The 18188-nt window shown below is 46.3% G+C and overlaps 9 protein-coding genes across 9 annotated transcripts; 4 read left to right on the forward strand and 5 right to left on the reverse strand.

Annotated features, from left to right (window-relative positions):
- Nucleotides 1-1012: 1012 nt before the first annotated feature.
- LACBIDRAFT_315241 (uncharacterized protein) lies at nucleotides 1013-1516 on the reverse strand (the record flags this gene model as incomplete). The annotated part of the gene is made up of 1 exon (XM_001889562.1): nucleotides 1013-1516. The coding sequence occupies one exon, from the start codon at nucleotides 1514-1516 to the stop codon at nucleotides 1013-1015; it is 504 nt and encodes a 167-aa protein (XP_001889597.1).
- A 2154-nt stretch (nucleotides 1517-3670) lies between these two features.
- On the reverse strand, nucleotides 3671-3925 carry LACBIDRAFT_315242 (uncharacterized protein; the record flags this gene model as incomplete). The annotated part of the gene is made up of 2 exons (XM_001889563.1): nucleotides 3671-3803; nucleotides 3849-3925. The coding sequence occupies 2 exons, from the start codon at nucleotides 3923-3925 to the stop codon at nucleotides 3671-3673; spliced, it is 210 nt and encodes a 69-aa protein (XP_001889598.1).
- A 728-nt stretch (nucleotides 3926-4653) lies between these two features.
- Nucleotides 4654-5281, forward strand: LACBIDRAFT_315243 (uncharacterized protein; the record flags this gene model as incomplete). Its single annotated transcript, XM_001889530.1, has 3 exons — nucleotides 4654-4702; nucleotides 4840-5012; nucleotides 5069-5281. 3 exons carry the CDS (start codon nucleotides 4654-4656, stop codon nucleotides 5279-5281), a joined length of 435 nt encoding a protein of 144 aa, XP_001889565.1.
- Nucleotides 5282-5398: 117 nt separating this feature from the next.
- Nucleotides 5399-5790, forward strand: LACBIDRAFT_315244 (uncharacterized protein; the record flags this gene model as incomplete). The annotated part of the gene is made up of 3 exons (XM_001889531.1): nucleotides 5399-5572; nucleotides 5624-5715; nucleotides 5766-5790. The coding sequence occupies 3 exons, from the start codon at nucleotides 5399-5401 to the stop codon at nucleotides 5788-5790; spliced, it is 291 nt and encodes a 96-aa protein (XP_001889566.1).
- Nucleotides 5791-7175: 1385 nt separating this feature from the next.
- On the reverse strand, nucleotides 7176-8085 carry LACBIDRAFT_334747 (uncharacterized protein; the record flags this gene model as incomplete). The annotated part of the gene is made up of 4 exons (XM_001889564.1): nucleotides 7176-7391; nucleotides 7440-7725; nucleotides 7783-7918; nucleotides 8028-8085. The coding sequence occupies 4 exons, from the start codon at nucleotides 8083-8085 to the stop codon at nucleotides 7176-7178; spliced, it is 696 nt and encodes a 231-aa protein (XP_001889599.1).
- A 1376-nt stretch (nucleotides 8086-9461) lies between these two features.
- On the forward strand, nucleotides 9462-11726 carry lcc2 (laccase, multicopper oxidase, benzenediol:oxygen oxidorectuctase; the record flags this gene model as incomplete). The annotated part of the gene is given in 15 exon segments (XM_001889532.1): nucleotides 9462-9580; nucleotides 9641-9707; nucleotides 9757-9825; nucleotides 9888-10035; nucleotides 10087-10156; nucleotides 10211-10227; nucleotides 10278-10305; nucleotides 10354-10552; nucleotides 10607-11011; nucleotides 11023-11145; nucleotides 11198-11218; nucleotides 11276-11424; nucleotides 11474-11497; nucleotides 11559-11599; nucleotides 11668-11726. 15 exon segments carry the CDS (start codon nucleotides 9462-9464, stop codon nucleotides 11724-11726), a joined length of 1539 nt encoding a protein of 512 aa, XP_001889567.1.
- Nucleotides 11727-12657: 931 nt separating this feature from the next.
- Nucleotides 12658-15319, reverse strand: LACBIDRAFT_315248 (uncharacterized protein; the record flags this gene model as incomplete). Its single annotated transcript, XM_001889565.1, has 7 exons — nucleotides 12658-13975; nucleotides 14033-14035; nucleotides 14098-14293; nucleotides 14346-14554; nucleotides 14611-14675; nucleotides 14729-14997; nucleotides 15049-15319. The coding sequence occupies 7 exons, from the start codon at nucleotides 15317-15319 to the stop codon at nucleotides 12658-12660; spliced, it is 2331 nt and encodes a 776-aa protein (XP_001889600.1).
- A 215-nt stretch (nucleotides 15320-15534) lies between these two features.
- Nucleotides 15535-15687, forward strand: LACBIDRAFT_315249 (uncharacterized protein; the record flags this gene model as incomplete). The annotated part of the gene is made up of 1 exon (XM_001889533.1): nucleotides 15535-15687. One exon carries the CDS (start codon nucleotides 15535-15537, stop codon nucleotides 15685-15687), a length of 153 nt encoding a protein of 50 aa, XP_001889568.1.
- An 854-nt stretch (nucleotides 15688-16541) lies between these two features.
- LACBIDRAFT_334750 (uncharacterized protein) lies at nucleotides 16542-17120 on the reverse strand (the record flags this gene model as incomplete). Its single annotated transcript, XM_001889566.1, has 4 exons — nucleotides 16542-16711; nucleotides 16771-16826; nucleotides 16881-16941; nucleotides 16994-17120. 4 exons carry the CDS (start codon nucleotides 17118-17120, stop codon nucleotides 16542-16544), a joined length of 414 nt encoding a protein of 137 aa, XP_001889601.1.
- Nucleotides 17121-18188: the final 1068 nt, after the last annotated feature.

The following is an 18188-nucleotide window of genomic DNA, read 5'->3' on the forward strand; positions in this document are numbered from 1 at the left end:
GGACCGTTTGAAAGTACGATAGCGACGAGCGCGGCGGCTTCCATCACCCATGACAGGGGGTTCCACATAAAACTCAAGAACTGAGCAGAATTAATCAGAAACGTGCGCCTAGAGAAACTAAAAGACTAGTAACCTGAAGGAATGGATTCTGTTCCTCAGATTCCAGTTTGTTGGGGCCAAATAGCTCGAGTCGTCGTTGAGCCTCCTCATGGTTCAACCCCTCCGCAGTGCACTGCAAGAGCTTGAAGACATCGTCGATAACGATAGTTTCCAAGTCAACTTTTTCCTTGTCGTACAAATCCTCTGCCTTTAGTTCGATCTGCAGGGACGCACGTTCGTATGAGCCAAGCAAGATTAAACACATTGAAGACGTACCGTGGACATATCGACCTTGACGTCTATACGCGCGTCAGAACCGCATAGAACAAGTTGAATAAAATCAACGAATCACGAGTTGCTTTCTCGTCGTCATGGCCAAAATCCTTATACTGCCTCTTTTTTCTCTCTGGCTCCTGGATGGGGGCGTCGGTAGCATCACCCTGAGGATCGTTTGCGACGGCGCTCATGGTGGCAAAGTCGCTTCCAGGAAGAAGAAGATTGCGACCAGGATAGAGATGTTTGACCTTATTATGTAGTTCCCAACCTATCCATGAGAAATTTGCGGGGCCGCAGATGAACCGACTCGGAGATTCCAATCTGTTATGACAGCAGAAATACATACGAGATTTCATCGCTTTTCTGAGGAATATATGCGTTGCGTTACCTCGGTGCCTCGCTCGTTCCGGGTTTCGACGACGTCCGAAGCGCAGCCAAAGGGCCATGAGGACAAAACGCCAGTCGCACCCGTCCCATCAAACAAAAATTCGAGGCGATCAAGGTTGAGGCCGAGGGATATTCGCGTTCGTCCGTGCACTAGGAGGTGATAAAACAACTCTTTCGTGGAAAATCGGGTTGTTACAACTTACCAGGGCTTTTGCCGATCATGTGCATGAGGTCCAACCTCCTCATGTTCTCAACTCCAACTCGGCTCAAAACCCCTGCCATCCTCGCGTACCTCAGATGATTGGCTAAATTTGAAGCTCGAGGGCTCAGCGCTCAGCGCCAGCTGCAACAGTGCAAGTGACAGAGAAGGTGCGCAGTGATGAAAGTGTGGTCTCTGCTGGCGGAGGGACATCATCGTACGTAGTTTTTTCTGTGGAACTGGGGTCTCCTCGTTCTCTCGGATTGACACGGTGAATCGCACGAACTGACCCGTCGCCGAAGTTTGTTGACGGACGTCGGACATATCAAACTCTCGCTTCAACGTTTCCAATCGTTCCACCAGGTCCTGCACCCATCCTGGCTCCAAGACGACATATCGTCGTCCGGCGATACGAGTCCTCCAGCTCGTCGTCAAGCCTTCCTGCTGTTGAACCATGCCCTGCCCCAAGACGACGTATCGTCCTCTGCCAATCGGTCCCATGCCACCTTCCACCATGCCATGGGTCTCCGATGCTTCGAGACGACGCATTGTCATCCGCTAAACGCGTCATCTACGTGTGGGTCATGTCGGATAACATTGGTAGCGGATGAAACTTGTAAAAGACCAAAACAAAAAGGTATGTTCAGTCTTTCGAGACCCCAGGCATGATTACTTACTTTTTTGAAGGTTCGTGTACGTGCGTTCCCCGCTTTCGGCCTTTACGACGTCACCAACTACACCCTACCCGCCTTGAAAGAGTTGTGAAGAGTCCATTGTTGATCTTGAAAGTAAGTCGTTAGTTTTTGTCTTTATGCGAGTATCCATGGACTTACCTTTGATTGAATTCAAAGTTTCACCACGTTATCGCCTCCAATCCGCCCTGCCAAGATCCAACGGACGTATCGACCGTCGGCCAAGCGTGGTGGAAACGTCGTTCAAAGACGACACCCGTGATAGCTGTCAGATATGCATGAGTTTTGGATTCATTTGAATTCTGAGTGTTCACTTACCTCCTTTACAAGGTCGTAAACACGCGGTACCGGAAGTGTATAGACAGTAAACGGATGGGTATAAAGGCGAGTGATGTGGGGAAGTGTTCGCGACTCCGCGAATCGCGAGGCAGGGTTAGTTTACGTGTGCTTGTTGTTGCATGAATGCCCGTGAGAATGTCGGAAAAACCCAGGAAGCCTTATAAGGCAGGTAAGGCAGGTAATCACAGGAACGAATTGTAATCCAATTATAATCAAGGAGAAATGTACTATAATACATAGGGACAAATTATAAGGTACCAGATAATTGTAAATGAATCGAAAATTTGTAGTGAGCTCCTAGCTCAATTGTAATGTGTGCGTTTCTTACTAGTTAGTTGTCTTATTATTATGGAACAGTTGTTATTAGCGGGGATCGAACTCTGAGCCTATTGATTACTTACCTTGTTTTGACTTGCTTATTGACTTGTCTATACTTTCCGCTGGGCTATGGGGGCATATTTAGGTACAACCTCTAGTTCTTCATAACGAGCGCCGCGGCTGACCCTTCGACAATACAGAGTTCATACAGAGCACTGTTCTCCCTTCTCGTAAACTTAGCTATAGTTTCCCCACCCAACATCATATGCACATTCTCTTGCTTTATGGGGTTCAAGCACTTGTAAAGCTGATTGAAGAAGGTCAGTACATGCTCGTATTTTTCGAGTTCAAAGGTATATTCTTATGCTTGTTGTTTTTAGAGAAATTGTGCCCTCTTTTCCTGATGTTTTGGGCTCTTGAGAGCAGAGACCCAGATAATGGAAGCTTTCCGTGTCTAGAAGGCAGTGAGATATCCATGTATAGCATGTGATCGGTATTGCGTAGGATGAACAAAGTAACATAAGTACTCGCCTTATTCCTCACAATCCTATCCCAGCTCGTAAATGCGAAACGCCCACCGTCTATAGTGTATACGTCTGTTTCTCGCAATTCCGTACCCTTCTGACGGCGTTCACGCATTAGATTTGAACATCGAGTCTTCATGTAGTATCGAGTCTTCACGTACTACGTGAAGACTCGATGTAAGGTGAGTAATCAAAATGTACATGACCATTACATTCTATCCCAGTTCATAAAAACGAAACACCTGCCGTCCATAGCAATTCCGTCCTTTCTAGTGGCGTTCACACATTAAATTTGAATGTTGCGTCTTCACATATGTTTTGTTGTTGCCTTGTTTGTCTTCATGCATGTCGTTTCGATTTGTTGTATGTAGCAGAACGAAATCTAATACATTTTGTTAATAAAAAAATTTGTGTAACAGAAAATACGGAATTCAGTGTCGCATGAAACAAAGTTCTGTTGAAATATAAGATGGGGTACATGAAGTGTACTTACTTGCTGGCCCTTCGTGGTTTTCCTTTGTTGTTGTATACATACATCGGACATGTGTATACCTCGTCGTTCCAGCTGTCGCAGACGTCAACGTGTTCTGTAGATGTCCCTCATGCCATTGACCCAACATATTGTCATCGGGTATCTTGGTTAGGCTGCAAAAGTATTTCATTAGTGCTTTCATTTGTTGTCAACATCTTGACTTACAGTCTTCAGGTAGGTGTTCTATCTCGTCTTTGGAAGTGTTGTGAAACAGAGAAGTTGAATCTACGAAAATATGTTAGCGTGACAATAATCTACAGAGTCAAACTGACATACTCATCGTTTGGCATCCCCCGGACTCCATTTATCCCTCCAAAACTTCAAAACATCGCTGTTGCTCATTTCCAGCGTCGAGACGATGTATCTTCATCCGCAGAACCGGCATAAGTAATGCAGAATGCTCCATGAAAAGTGCCGAGTGCCTTGAAATGACCACGCTGGTTAGTGTCGTGCATGACATCAAATGCGAGGTAGGTACTCACCTTTCATCGCATTTCCACAGCTCACGACCTCTCCCAGCTTCGTCATGCGAAATGCAGCCTTTCTGTGGAGTATTCATCCGTTCCCCGCAACTCCCGCGCCCTCCTGGCAGCGTGTACGTGTTAGGTTTAAATGTGAAGTCTTTGTGTATGTGTAATTGTCTTCTCGGGTGTCATTTCAGTTTGTCGTAGGTAGTAAAAGGAAATATAGTAGTTTTGTTAGCTAAAAACTTGTGTAGAAGAGAATATGATACTCACGTTGCGTGAAACTGCCAACACGTCAACAATGCGCTTGAAAACAATCACAGGCGTTAGTATTGTGCAGGATGAGCAAAGCAGCGTAACTACTCACTTTGCGTCGCCTTTCCCACTCCTTAGGAGCCTGTCCCAGCTCGTAAACGCGAAGCGCCACCTTTCCGTAGCATGTCCATCTGTTCCCAACACTCCTGTGCCTATCCGACAGTGTTTACGCGCTTTCAGCGCTTTGATTAGAAGACAAATATTGATCTTATCACACAACGTGATTCATTATAACGTGACTACAATAGCTCCCGCCAGCCTTGTAATCCATTACTATTATAAGGCATCACGGATTTTTCCGACAAATGTATGCACAAACAACATCGGTCAACCACTTGTTTATCCACCCACTCAATCCCTTGGGTGGAAACGAGACGCCGTACGAATTTTTACATGCCGTGATGCATTGATGAGCTGTGGAGTTGAACCATTTCGACGCATTTATAGGGACGAGGGCAGGGGCAAGCAAAAACGCAGGAGGGGGAGGTGGAAGTGGAGCTGCGCCAAGATGGGGATGTCGATGACTCGGAAGAAAACGTTTGCAACGCTTGAGTTGAGTTTGTTCAAGCACCTACAGCAGAATGTGTAGCTTCCGGAGACCAATTTGGTTGTTCATCCTGTTATCCAACAGGCTGTTGACTTGGTAGGTTCTCTCCCTTCCTGTGACGCTGACGTCTCGCTGACTTGAATAAAGGCCCAATCGCGGTTGAGCCTCGAGAGGGCGTTGGAGGGCACTCAGGCGCAGTTAAGGAGCGAGGAGGTGGGATAGGCCTGTACAAAGGCATCTTACGTGCAGTGGAAGGCCTCTCGACATGCTCATATACCTCTGAAACGTTCTCAGAGTTACAAGGTAGGGTTCAGGCTGCCGTACGTACCCCCTTCCCTTCCCCATTATCACCACAAGGCTGACAGATCACGCGCAGATCGACCGCCTGAACCTGGAAGGATACGCGAACCTCGGACACTGGGTTACCGAGCTGGACAGGCGGATTGAGGGTATGTTTCTTCAGAGACTGACCCATATCATCCAGGTGTGGTGTGCCGAGTTCGATAGGGTTGAGATACTCGACGAGATCTTCTACTTGTTAGGGATGTTGCGAGTACATACTGTAAGAGGAGGGGGAATAAGCGGATGAAGGAGGAAAAGGTACGTTTCTCGTTCTCCTTTTGTTGCGAGTAAGGGCCGATGATCGCTGGGGGTAGTTCATGGAAAGACATATGACGCTGAAGCATATCGTTCACGAGATCAGGATATGAACCGGGTCATCTTTTTGGACCTGCCTATGGAGTATGCGAGGTCTTCGTGTACTCTTCCTTGCTTGGGTTTGAAGTTAAAGCTGAGCATGCTGGACAAGCATTATCTGCAGATTGAGGAGAATCCAGAGTTCTTGGTACGAGATTGGGCTACAGAGACATACACGTCATTGGTACGTCAAGGTTGTTCTGCATGCATAGACTTGTTCTGACGTCCCTTTTAGTTGACCCATTTCACTGACAACACTCTCGAACGCCCCTTCGCCCTAATCGAACATCTCATTGTACACAACCTGGGCGATGACCTCTACGGAAAGTGATTCTGCTTCTAATCATTCTCTTTTGTTCAATTGTCCATCTTTTCAGGTCGACGCAGTGCTTGAGAGCGTAAAAGTTGGGGCCGACGATGTAGCTGTATCGGAAATGCTCGTGCTTGAGAGCGTAGAAGTTGGGATCGACGATGTAGCTGTATCGGAAATGCTCGCGCTTTGCCTACGAACTCGAAGTCAGTGATAAAGAAGAACCTCGAAACCAATGAACAGCCTACGTCCAAGTGATGGTGGAGGTCCTGTCAACCAAGTAAGGAGGTTGGTTGATGATTGCGTGATAGATTTTCTGTGCAGTAAAGACGGTTTGACGCGGTTCGATCTATTGACGGCAGTTCCTCGGTGATTAGGTCTCTTCCATACCCAGGACTCGGAGGACCTACCGCAGCAGTGGCTAGAAAGTGGGCGAAAGCGATAAGGATTGATTTGAGATGCATGTTTCTGGTTGCTGGTAGCGTCTGCCCGTGTGACTTGTTATATACATAACTTACGGAGAAACATATAGGTTGCGTGATCCTCGGCCATCTTATTCCAGAGGCCATTTTGCCTTGTCAAGCGCAGAAAGATGCCGCCGCCATCAATCACAGGGGCTGCTGGGAGCTGCCCCTTCAAAAAACTTGATGTCGCCTAGGTAAAATGGTAGTTTAAATTTGTGTTTTACCTCCTTGTTCAGCCGAGCCTGAATAACTTCCACACGTTAGCGCACTTCTCAGATGGCGTCCTAGCACGCACCATGTTTTTTTGGCTCACACTGGAAAAGCCAAACTACCGTTATTTGGTTAACAACAATCAACTGTCTTTTGAAAGACTTCGGATAACGCCTACGAAGGAGGTGGAGGGTTGTCCGTGATGACGCCTGAGGCCACTGGATTTTGAGGCAATAGCTATCCCGATCCCCTCAAGTGCCCCGACAACGAGCAAAAAGGCTCATTCACTTCAGGCGCGACTGTCGGATCTCGAACTGCCCTAAGCGACGTTGTCTCCTTCTTGGGCCATTCTTCCGAGTCACCGCAAAGCTCAAAGAAAATAAGAAATCATCTCAAGGGATATACGATGCCATCGACGTCTCGAGTCTGCACCCGGCTGCATCAGGAAAACTACATGTCCACTTATGTCACTTAGGTCACTTTGACAAGTGGCCAAGTGACGAAAGTGAACTCAAGTGGCCAAAGGAAACTCACTTGGCTAAGTAGGTTGCTGCCTTGGCCAAGTGATTCCTCTTGATGCAAGTGAAGACTCAAGTGGGTAAGTCATATGTCAAGTTGATCTCAAAAGTGACCAAGTGACGAAATAGCAGTCTCGAACTGTTCCCGATTTCACACAGAATGGTATATTTAGTAGGGTAAAAGAGTATATTAAATGGTACCAATGTCTACCTACAATGTAGCAGCTCAAGGAACCTCTGAAATGCGTAGAAAGCCAAACATCCCACAACCCAACATCCCACCCTTCAGGCTCGCTCATGGAGAAACCAAAACGACCCGTTTCGCTCGTTCACAGTGCCAATGCCTATCCCCTCGATGCACGAATTGTCTTCGCGACAATTTGTTGATAGAATCGATGTGCTGGCGCCCCAGTTGTCCTCCGAGAATTTTGCTTCTTCCTTACGATCCAGAATGCCAGCAGTAGAGACCCCCGTGATCCAGAACTTGAACGCACGCTCAGCCTGCATGAAAATAAGATCACGCAGAAGGGAATGGAAGAGGAGACATACCCAAATGTTGAATATATAGGCACGGCGAAAACGGCGATGGGATTGCTGCCACCTCCATCTAGTGTGAATGAGCTCGGAATTTGGGCACGGTGAAGATGGTAGTGGGAGTCTCCATATGAGCATGGCAGAAGATGGTGTAGATGTAGTCGAGGTACCTGGGTAGGGTAAAGTCATGAGGAGGGGACAGGCGGGGAAGAAGGGAACAAACCAGATTGTTTTTGGCTTGGTGGGGATCTCCATATGAGCATGGTGGAAGGCGGTGTAGACGTAGTCAAGGAGGTGGTACCTGGGTAGGGTGAAGTTGTGAAAAGGGGACAGGCAGGGAGGGGAGAAGGGAACAGACCAGATGTCCAAGGTGTTCTTTCTGTCGTATTCTCCGCTGTATCCCAACATCAACTTCCTCCCCTCTAGAAGTACAAGAAAACCATCCTGCACTTGCGAAGGTCGAGCGTGTGATGGCTCAGGTTTGTCATCGTGTTCTGTGAGACCGTTAATATGTTTTGCATTTGTCTGTAAGATAGGATATGCATGTTAGCTTGCCCTATCGAAATACAAAGCAAAGAGGAGATAAAGGGAGGAAAGACGTACCCAAAACATCCTGCACCAGCAAATGTCGAGTGTGTGATGACCACGGTTCATTTTCCATGTTGGTGAGCGAGCAGGCACAAACTGCAGTGGGATTTGGCCAAGATTTGGCGAGGGCAGGTTGGACACCGCTCAGTTATGATGAACGTTGAAAAGAAAAACCGATGGTGAAAATTTCAACATCGTCACATGTCGTCGGACTTCGAATGGACTTAAGAATAATTTCTAAGCAGCGTGTTTGAGCATCCCGATGGCTTTTGTGAGTGCTGGGCACTTAAGTACTTATGACTTACTGACGTGAGTGGCTTGAATTGGGCTTGAATCCCCACTTGGACTCACTTCGAGTTTGAAAGGAAGTTGTGGCTGTAACATCAAGTGCCGAAGTGATTCAAGTGAGATCACAAGTGATGTAAGCCCAACAAGTGAAGTGTAGTTTTCCTGATGTATTCGAAGCAACCTTTGTCTAGAATGCATCGGGCCGACCTCAAAAGCTCAAAAAATTTGTCGAATCTCAATCTCAAAATAATTATCATCGTCATATCGCACCTTCAACTAAGTCGAGGGAAACAAGTTTCGGGATTAACCCACTCATAATATTCCTTTCCCGCGATCTTATGTTTCTGGCACACCCTGGAAAAGCCGAACTCCTGTTATCCAGTCAACAACAATCAAATGTCTCTTCAGGTATTAAAAGAATCCGGATAACACCTACGAAGGAGGTGGAGGATTGCCCATAATCATGCCTGAGGCCACTGGATTTTGAGGCAATAACCATCCTGATCCCCTTACGTGCCCTGACAACAAGCAAAAAAGGCTCATTCGCTTCAGGCTCAACTGTCTGATCCCAGACTACTCTAATTGAGGTGTTCTCTTTCTTGGGCTATTCTTCTGAGTCAGTGCAAAGCTCAAAGGAAATAAGAAATCATTTCAAGGGATATACGATGTGATCGATGTCTCGAGTCTGCACCCAGCTATTCGACTTTTTTGAAGCAGCCTTTGTCTAGAATGTATTTGGCCGGCCTCAAAAGCTCGGAAAATTTGCTGTATCTTAGAATAACTCTCAGGACATTATCGCACGTTTACGGGAAAAGAAATTTCTGGATTAAGCCACTCAACTATCTCCAGTAAGTAGTATTCCCCCATCCCCCCGCACTCTTGTGTTCTGACATGTTGCTTCTCAGGCAGGGGATATTTTCTCTGTCATAAGGCACCGTGTGGAATAATTGACACAGTAATGACTTCGCTTTTTTTTGGCGAACTTCTCCAGGCACCACAGCAAAAATATTACCTGCTATCTGTTCAAATCGGCTAACGTTGGCGGAATCGCTTCTTGATATGTAGATTCATAACGGCCTTTGGGGATCAACATGGTTCAACTATCGAGCATTATAAAGGCCGATGAGAGTTTGTAAATTTTGCATTTTCCCCACAAGAAAAATGTTTGTATCCGCTCTCTTCACCATCACTCTTTTACAGACAGTTAGTGCGTCGATAGGACCTACTGCGAACATCCATATCGTCAACAATTACATACAACCAGATGGCTTCAATTGCTCATACGTTTTCCAGTACCTTTCGTAAATGTTTTTAACATTCCATTTTTTGCTACTTCACAGCGCCATTCTTGCCGGTACCTCGTCGGCGGTTGGGACATTCCCTGGACCTCTTATTGTTGGCACCAAGGTTGTACATTTTCTTCCCTGGTGAACCTCGAGTTAACATTAATCCTCAGGGTAGCACATTCTTCTTGAATGCAGCCGATCACCTGACCGACATGATGATGTTGAGAAGCACTAGCATCGTAAGCTTGCTTTATTTTCACCCCTCTTCATTTTACTAATCCGATGTTTTCTTAATCTATAGCATTGGCATGGCTTGTTCCAGAATGGCTCCAGCTGGGCAGACGGTCCAGTTGGAGTGACACAGTGCCCCATCACCCCTGGTAACTCATTTTTGTACCAGTTCTCTGTCCCTGATCAGGCTGGAACCTTTTGGTATCATTCCCACCATTGTACGTTGACCAGATGTTCTTCCCTGACTCATCCTCACATTCTCGTTTCAGCCACACAATATTGCGACGGCTTGAGAGGCACTTTGGTGGTTTGCGATCCTTCTGACCCATACAGCCATTTGTTTGTATTTTGTCCAATCGGCTGTTTCTTGCATCTACTAACTTTCGCCTATAGGTATGACTTCGATAATGGTAATGGCGCTGTCAATTTCGGGAGATACTTGCTAATTATTCTGAATTAGAATCAACTGTCATTACACTCGCGGACTGGTAAGAATTTTTTCTGCCGAGTCACCATTTCTAAAATTAAAATTCAAGGTACCATACCCCCGCTCCATCCGCCGGCCTCGTCCCTACAGCAGACTTGTCATTGATCAACGGGAAGGGTCGTTACTCTGGCGGACCTACTTCTTCCCTTTCGACCATCAGCGTTCAGCACGGCGTGCGCTACCGCTTCTGCTTAGTCTCGATTTCTTGCGACCCCAACTTTACTTTCTCCATTGACGGACATAACATGGCATGTTTCGCATTTCTTTCTTCTGAACTGCTCTGTTAATAATAAGACATACAGACCATCATCAAAGTCGATGGCATCAACATTCAACCAACAACTGTGGACTCCATTCAGATCTTCGCTGGGCAGAGATATTCTTTCATTTTGACGGCTAATCAGCCAGTTGCTAACTACTGGGTACGTGCACTACCTAATCTCGGGACACAAGGCTTCTCCGGGGGAGTCAACTCGGCCATTCTCGGCTATTCCGGTGCTCCTAACTCGGATCCTACGACAAATGAAACTACCAGCGTCATTCCCATGCTTGAAACCAACCTCCACCCGTTGACGAGCCCAGGCGCTCCAGGAAATCGAGTTGCTGGAGGTGCTGATGTCAATATCAACTTGAATATCGCGCTTAACTTCACGGAATTTCTATTCACTGTGAATGGGGCGACTTTTCAACCACCTACAGTACCCGTTTGGTACCCGTTCTTCTACAGATCCTAAGTGCCGCCAAGACCACACAGGATTTGTTGCCTAATGGAAGTGTATATACCCTTCCTCGCAATAAGGTTGTTGAACTTTTGCTGCCCGGAGGCGCGGCCAGAAGTCCCGTATGTGCATCTTTTTGAAAATTAAAATAATATTTAATCAACGATTTCCCAGCATCCCATTCATTTACATGGAGTATGTTTGTGTTTTCTCTGGAATGCCTACTGATGAGCACAACTTCAACAAAAATAGACTGCCTTTGACGTTGTGCGTAGTGCGGGAAATTCAACTTACAATTATGTAAACCCTGTCTGTCGGGATGTGGTTAGTATAGGAGGAGCCGGAGACAATGTCACCCTTCGTTTTACTACGGACAATCCGGGCCCATGGATTTTGCATTGGTGAAAGCACTTCATTTTCATATTAATCATGAGCTCAAATTTTGTTCAGCCACATCGACTGGCATCTCAACCTGTATGTCTTTCGATGACTTCAGTGTCAATGGCTTTCACCGATAAATTATAATACTTTCCAGCAGATTGGCGGTTGTGTTTGCTCAAGACGTTCCGTCGATCGACTAGCACCCATGCTAGTATGTTCCTTTCGTGTCTAGACCTCTAGTTTTTGATTATATTTTGACACAGCCGCATGGGATGAACTGTGCCCCACCTACGACGCTCTTCCCACTGAATCCTTCACATAATTATACAACCACTGTCCTTGAAAACTGTCCTTAAAACTTGTATCGGACTTGAAGGACAATCTGGTTATATTTTTTACTTACGGTGTATCTACCAACTCTTTTCCCTTGTTTTGTATATATGATGTATCAGACACGTTGCAGTAGAGAAAGGACAACCTACTAATGTTTTTGAAATATGTAGGAATACTAAGACTCGGACAACAGTAGGAGGTACCATGACATACCTACATACATCATACCCGTGGCCTCATTTATATATGAAGTGAGTAAAGCACGATTTTTTTGTCTTGAGATTTAGCATTCAATTTATTGGTTATCATTATTATTTCTATGATGAAGAGGCAAGTGGTTCTTCAATCAACATGTCAGCACGCAGTACACTTCAGGCCTGGCGCTTCTGAGTGCGAGATGACCTCAGAGGCCAATTATTTGACTGATGGTAATTGGCCTGAGAGGTTGCTATCACTACGGCGCCTTCCTGATCAATCCAAATTAGGAAGGGGATCAGGCCTTCATCTTAGTGCCCAAAGAGCCCAAGGTGTTCAAAGTGTCAGGTATTGAGCCTCTGACCGCGCAGAGTGCCCGGAGTGCCCAGTGTGACCTTCACTGCCCAAGCGCAAAGACCTCTCACCACCCAAGCGCCCAGCGCAGCGTGATGTGCTGTGTTTTTTATTTGTATGTTACACAGAATCATTCCAAGAAGGTTTTGGTATTAAAAATATGGAATTATGGGAATACATACAATATATGTCAAGAATATAGTCCAAGAAATAGTAAAAGATTCAAGTCCAAAATGACAGTCCAAAATGCATACGAAATCAGTTCAAAATGCATACAAGAACTAAGAGCTACAAGAAAAATGTCAGAGGATTGAGTGAGCACAATCTTGTGCAACCGCCAACTTGAAGCAGAATATGATGAAGCGACGACCTCATGTCAGGCGAGAGGGTCCAGGCTCCCCTTCAGCTGGCTTTGCTGAAGGGGTAGGGAAGGCGCCTTGAGGGAAGTACAGGTGAGGCGGATATGGCGGAACTGGTGCTGCTGAGTCAGAAGCACTACCTGTGGGACGGTCAGGGTTCCAAGGCGGCATCCCTGGAAAGGTCCAACCAGGGGGTGGGGCCGGGTACCCTGGCGGAAAACTGAACGGAGGAAAGAAGCCATATGGCCACTGGTATCCCTGTGTAGGATTGACCCTGGCCCCTTGTGTCGGGGGTGGAGTAGGCATGGACATCGCTCCAGGCACCGGTGTGTCCTCCACAGAAGAAGTGGGTTTTGGGATGACGATTGGTTCCTCCAACGGTTTATCTGCCATCGCAAGCACTGAACTCATCGGTCTGTTGACATTGGTGCAAGGTTTCTTGCTGATTACTGCTTGCGACCTTTCAGTATCCACTGAGCATTTCGAAGCAGACTTGGACAGGGAGAGGGCTGGATCGCTGAAGATATGAATGGGTCCAAATGCTGACTGTTTGGACGTTGTCGTAGACTTGTGGATTGTCGACATTGAGGGAGCGACAGGTTGCATGGACACGCCCTTAGGATTTCCAGAAGCTCTGGCCTCTTTCACGGTGAATGGGTCTCTGGCAGCTGAGATGGCTGGAGGTTGATGCTTGATGGGGCATGGTTGGATGCGCACACTACCAGCCAGGTTTATAGTGGGGGGTGATGGTTTGGACATAGACATGGCAGCGACAGCACAAGACACTGCACTGAATGCAGAGATCGGTTTGAGTTGGTCACTGGGGGCAGCTGGGGCAGCACCCAATCCAGAGGCAGTGCCTATGGCAGTGGTCTTAGTCGCCATAGCCTTACCCTTTCCCTTGAGCGCCTTCGCTGTCATCTTGGCCTTCTCTGACTTTGAAGTCACTGTCGACTCCAAAGTATCATCGGCATCGGCATCGCTGATGTCACTGGATGAGACGATTTCCTTGGACTTCTTGGTGGGTCGCCTTTTCACTGGTGGAACCACAGGTTCGTCATCACTATCATCGCTGCCATCAGGTCTTCTTTCCTTTTTGCTTTTGGGGTGCACTCGACAAGGTGCCATAGTCGGGCGATCCGATGGTGGACTCAACTTGATGTCTATGATCTCATGTGCTGGTGGAAGTTTTGCGATGTGAGGGCGCTTTTCCTGCAACCTGTCCATGATCTGATCGATGTGACCATCCAGATAACCACGACGAGTGACTTTCGTCACTGAGCTGGGACCTGGCGGTGCATGTACAAGGGCACTTTGCTCGTGAGTAGCACTAGTAAAACAATATAATAAGTCGGTAGTATAATGGTTGAATGGCAACAACACTTACTTTCTGGATCCACGCATACAACACAGATCCTCATAGCGTCAGATGCAAAAGACTCAGCGAAATGCCGGATGGCACCAATGCTGAGGTCTTTGATTCCCTGGCTTGTGTTTCGTTTACAAATTACAGTAGCGCCTTTCGCAATTGAGCACGGAAAATCAACTCCTCTGGTCCAATTTTCAATCCTAAGACTGGCAGGGGCGAGGGTGGTGGACAGCTTTGACCAAGGAATAGATTCGAAACTAAGACGGAGGTCATATGGCTCTGCAACATCATGTCAGCACCTGTTGTTCCACAATCAATTGTCGTGACATACCCAGAAGGTTTTGAAGGCCCGTTTTGATGATCACCTTCACCTTTTTGAGGGTGAGGCCAGAGCTTTTACTTGTGTTGTTGTTGTTGTCGCCGCTGTTGGAAGAGTCCCTGTCTGGTCCAGGCTTCTTAGGATTGGTCGTGTTAACTGCCTCTGCCGAGCTCTTCTGGTCTGTCTCGAGCCTTGTTTGGAGTCCCAGGGAAATCCTGTTGCTGCAAAAAATGTAGATTAGGGGTGAACTTCGACTGACTTGGGAGGTTTGGCCTACCAGACGTGGTTCTTAAATAGACCACTCATTGTGTCATGATCCATGTGAAGCCGCTCCTGCAAGAACTGACAGGATAGCCGTTAGCGGATGTGTTGATAGACCAGGAGATGGGACATACCTCCTCCGCACCTGCCGAAAGGTGAACTTGAGAGAGACCGATGTCCTCATGGATAGAATTTCCCACCAAAACGAAGAGGGATTCAAAGCTGTCTTGTTCGGCTGCTTTGTTTGTGACCCTTTTGAGCTGACTGACCAGCCTGTCAAACTTTCGCGTGCGTTGACTGATGGTTGAGTAAACATTCGATGTGGCGAGGACTTCGTCGTAGGCCTCAAGGATCTCATGCCATCTGGGCTCATGTTCTTTAAAACCAACCCAGCAAGTCTGGCCTAAATCATTGCCATCAGTCAAGAACATATTAAGGTAAAAGAAATACCTACAATTTGCCCTTGAGTCCCCAATCCATCTACATTCCTTCTCCTGATTAGCTAGAAAGTATTTCTGGTATTTATTCCACATTGAGCCTGTACATTCATGTGTGTGGGTGCGCTTCCACAACGTGATGATGTTCTTGTGTGTACAGCCTGTCTTGTTAGCAAGTTGGTTGATGATGTCGTCGATCTTCTGGAAGCCGGTGTTCAACACATCCCATGACGAACTTGAGATATGACCAGCTTGCTGACCAGGGACTGGCTCCTTACTTTCATCCATGTTTCTCATCACATCGTCCACCAATGGACTATCATCCGAGAACGGAGAGTGGCGGTTTCAAAATGTGGTGACTCTAGTCCAAAAAAGGGCAGAACGGCAGGCTACAAGACATGGAATCAATGAGATATGAGTTCTAAGCAACATGGAGAAGATGTGAGCGAAGTAGATGCCAGCGGAGTACAAGATATAGAGACATTGCAGACAAAGTCCAAGAAATGCAAGAGACCGGTGTAGTGTTTAAAGGTTCAGTTCAGTCCGGTTTTTTGCCCCGAAAACGCGCAACCGTGGACCGCAACCGGTCCAGGACCGACCCAGATATTGAGGGAACCGAACCGAACCACCTAGGACCGGTCTTTTGCGGTCCATGATACCGGTTCAGACCGATCCAGACCGGTTTTTTTGCGTATAATTTATTATACCAATATAAACCATTTGTATCTCAACCATTATTACTCTGAAAAATAAACGGGTTATATAAAATAGTAAAGCATATAAATACCCATCATTCTACCAATTTTCAAGAGATTTAATGAAGATTTGACATAGCTATGACTGAAACCGAATTACATCTCCTAGAGACTTGGGTAAAATATGGATTTGGTTATATCTTTCTCAATTCTTAACCGTTTTTGATGAAACAAAAACCCAATAAAAGGAAATAAACGTGGTTACAAGGCTATGTAACGCACGTGACCGTTTAACCGGTTGCTTAAAAGATTTTCGAAATGAGGCAACCGGCAACCGGACCAACCCCAAATTGGGGCAACTGCAACTGAAAAAAAGACTGGTCCATGGTCCGGTTCAGTTCAGTCCACCAGTTTTTTGCGGTCCTATGGACTGAACCTTTAAACACTAGACGGGTGCGAATGGAGTCCAAGAAGTGTGGTATGCAAAGAGAGGAATGCAAGGGAGGGGAGAGCACTTAAATAGGGTATAACATATGCAGTAAGCATGCAAAGGGTTGAAGGCTGCAGTGATTGGCATGATGAAAATAGTCACCCTACAGCCACGCAATGGTGTTGGTGCGCTCTGCATGGGCTAACGCCTCAAAAGCGGCACTTCGGGTGGTATATTTTCTCTGGAACACATTGGGAATGCTCACACAGACAAGGTCTGCAGCCTCCTGAGCACAACATCAGATTGGCATGACATGGCTCAATGACAGACTTACCAGGCTCCGAAAAACACCAACTGTGCCCCTGCCTTTGAAGACCACATAGGATTAGTCCTTCACCGTCTCCACCACATTGTGGGCTGCGCAGTTCCCACAGGCAATGACCAAAATTTTGTCATTGGTGCAAGTGCCACTGCTGAGAAGGATCCCATCAACGGGAGGCAGTGGCAGGGTAGCGGGGGGCAATTCTTGCGCAGAGGAAACGGGGGAGTCAGTCACTAAGAGATGGTCAGCTTCTGAAGGGAGACAAGGGAGGAAAGAGGAAAGACAGGCTTACATTCAACAACCATTCGGCTGGGGCTGACAGGCTGGCTGTCAGTGTCGGTAAATATGCTATCATCTGGGGTCTTTCTTAGTTTCACGCATATACATATCGGCAAGAGTTACTTGCCGTTACCAAGCTGTCTCTGTCCCATAACAATGCTTGGTGCATTGGCCAAAACATTGTCTGGAGTAGGAGTATGCATTAGTTGAGAATGCAACAAGAAATATTGACGAACTACCTGAGGCTGGTCTGGCACTGGGCCTGGAGCTGGAGGAGCTGGGTTGGAGGTGGTCTGGGGTGTTCGTGAGTGAACGGACTTCGGTCAGAGGGCGGAGTGAGTCGGTGGACTGACCAGGACACATTGAGCAGGCAAAGAAGATGAGGGAGAACGGAACAAAGTTAAAGTGGGGGAATGATGCAGAAGAGGGTTAAGGGGTGAAGTCGGGGTTGGTTGGGTTTATATATGATCAACTGTACAGTTTATCAGTAATGGCCGTAAGCCACCCAACAACACCCAAAAATAGATTACAACAATGTAGACTTATGTATGAAGGTCAGGACATTGAACCAAGGCAGATTTTTTTTGGTTGGACAAGGGAGCAGCACAGTCTGCAGTTACTGAAATGGATTGACCACACGATTGTTTTTGGTTCATCAAAGATGATCGCGCTAATCTCCATGTTTTAAGCGGAACTAATCTCCATGATTAAGAGATCTGCCTGATCTGTAACACGGTCCGAGAGATTACCGGTAAACAAACGACGCTCTGAGGTAAAGGAATTTCAAAAGCGTTGCGTTTTTTTTTTTTTTTTTTTGTGTTTTTCTCTATGAAAACAAAACCAAATAACATGATTTCAGTATATTCAGAAAGCTAAAAGAAAGGGCTACAATTATTGTATCGTGGGAAAAATGACCAAAAAAGGAAGGTGCATCCTGTACTACTTATAAGAATCAGATATAGACTACCAAGTTTACTGATAGACTACAAAAAAGTCGGACTTAGACTACACAGTTTACTGATATACTATAAAAGACTACAAAAGTCGAAATTAGACTACAAAGTTTACTAATACCCTACAAAAGACTACAAAAGTCGAACTTAGACTACAAAAGCGTGGACTTAGACTACATAGTTAGGGTTAGAGTCAAAAAGTTATCTTGACTACAAAGTTTGTAGTGTGCCCTTTTTCATTAAAAAAGTTTGTAGTGTCCGCTTTTTGAGACTACAAAAGTTGTAGTGTTGCGCTTTTTCATTAAAAAAGTTTGTAGTGACCGCTTTTTGAGACTACAAAAGTTGTAGTGTTGCGCTTTTTCATTAGAAAAGTTTGTAGTGTTGCGCTTTTTCATTGGAAAAGTTTGTAGTGTCCGCTTTTTCATTAGAAAAGTTTGTAGTGTCCGCTTTTTGAGACTACAAAAGTTTTAGTGTGCGC

This window comes from Laccaria bicolor, genomic scaffold (assembly GCF_000143565.1).
Source record: "Laccaria bicolor S238N-H82 LACBIscaffold_69 genomic scaffold, whole genome shotgun sequence".
In the NCBI taxonomy this organism is placed as follows: Eukaryota; Fungi; Basidiomycota; class Agaricomycetes; order Agaricales; family Hydnangiaceae; genus Laccaria; species Laccaria bicolor.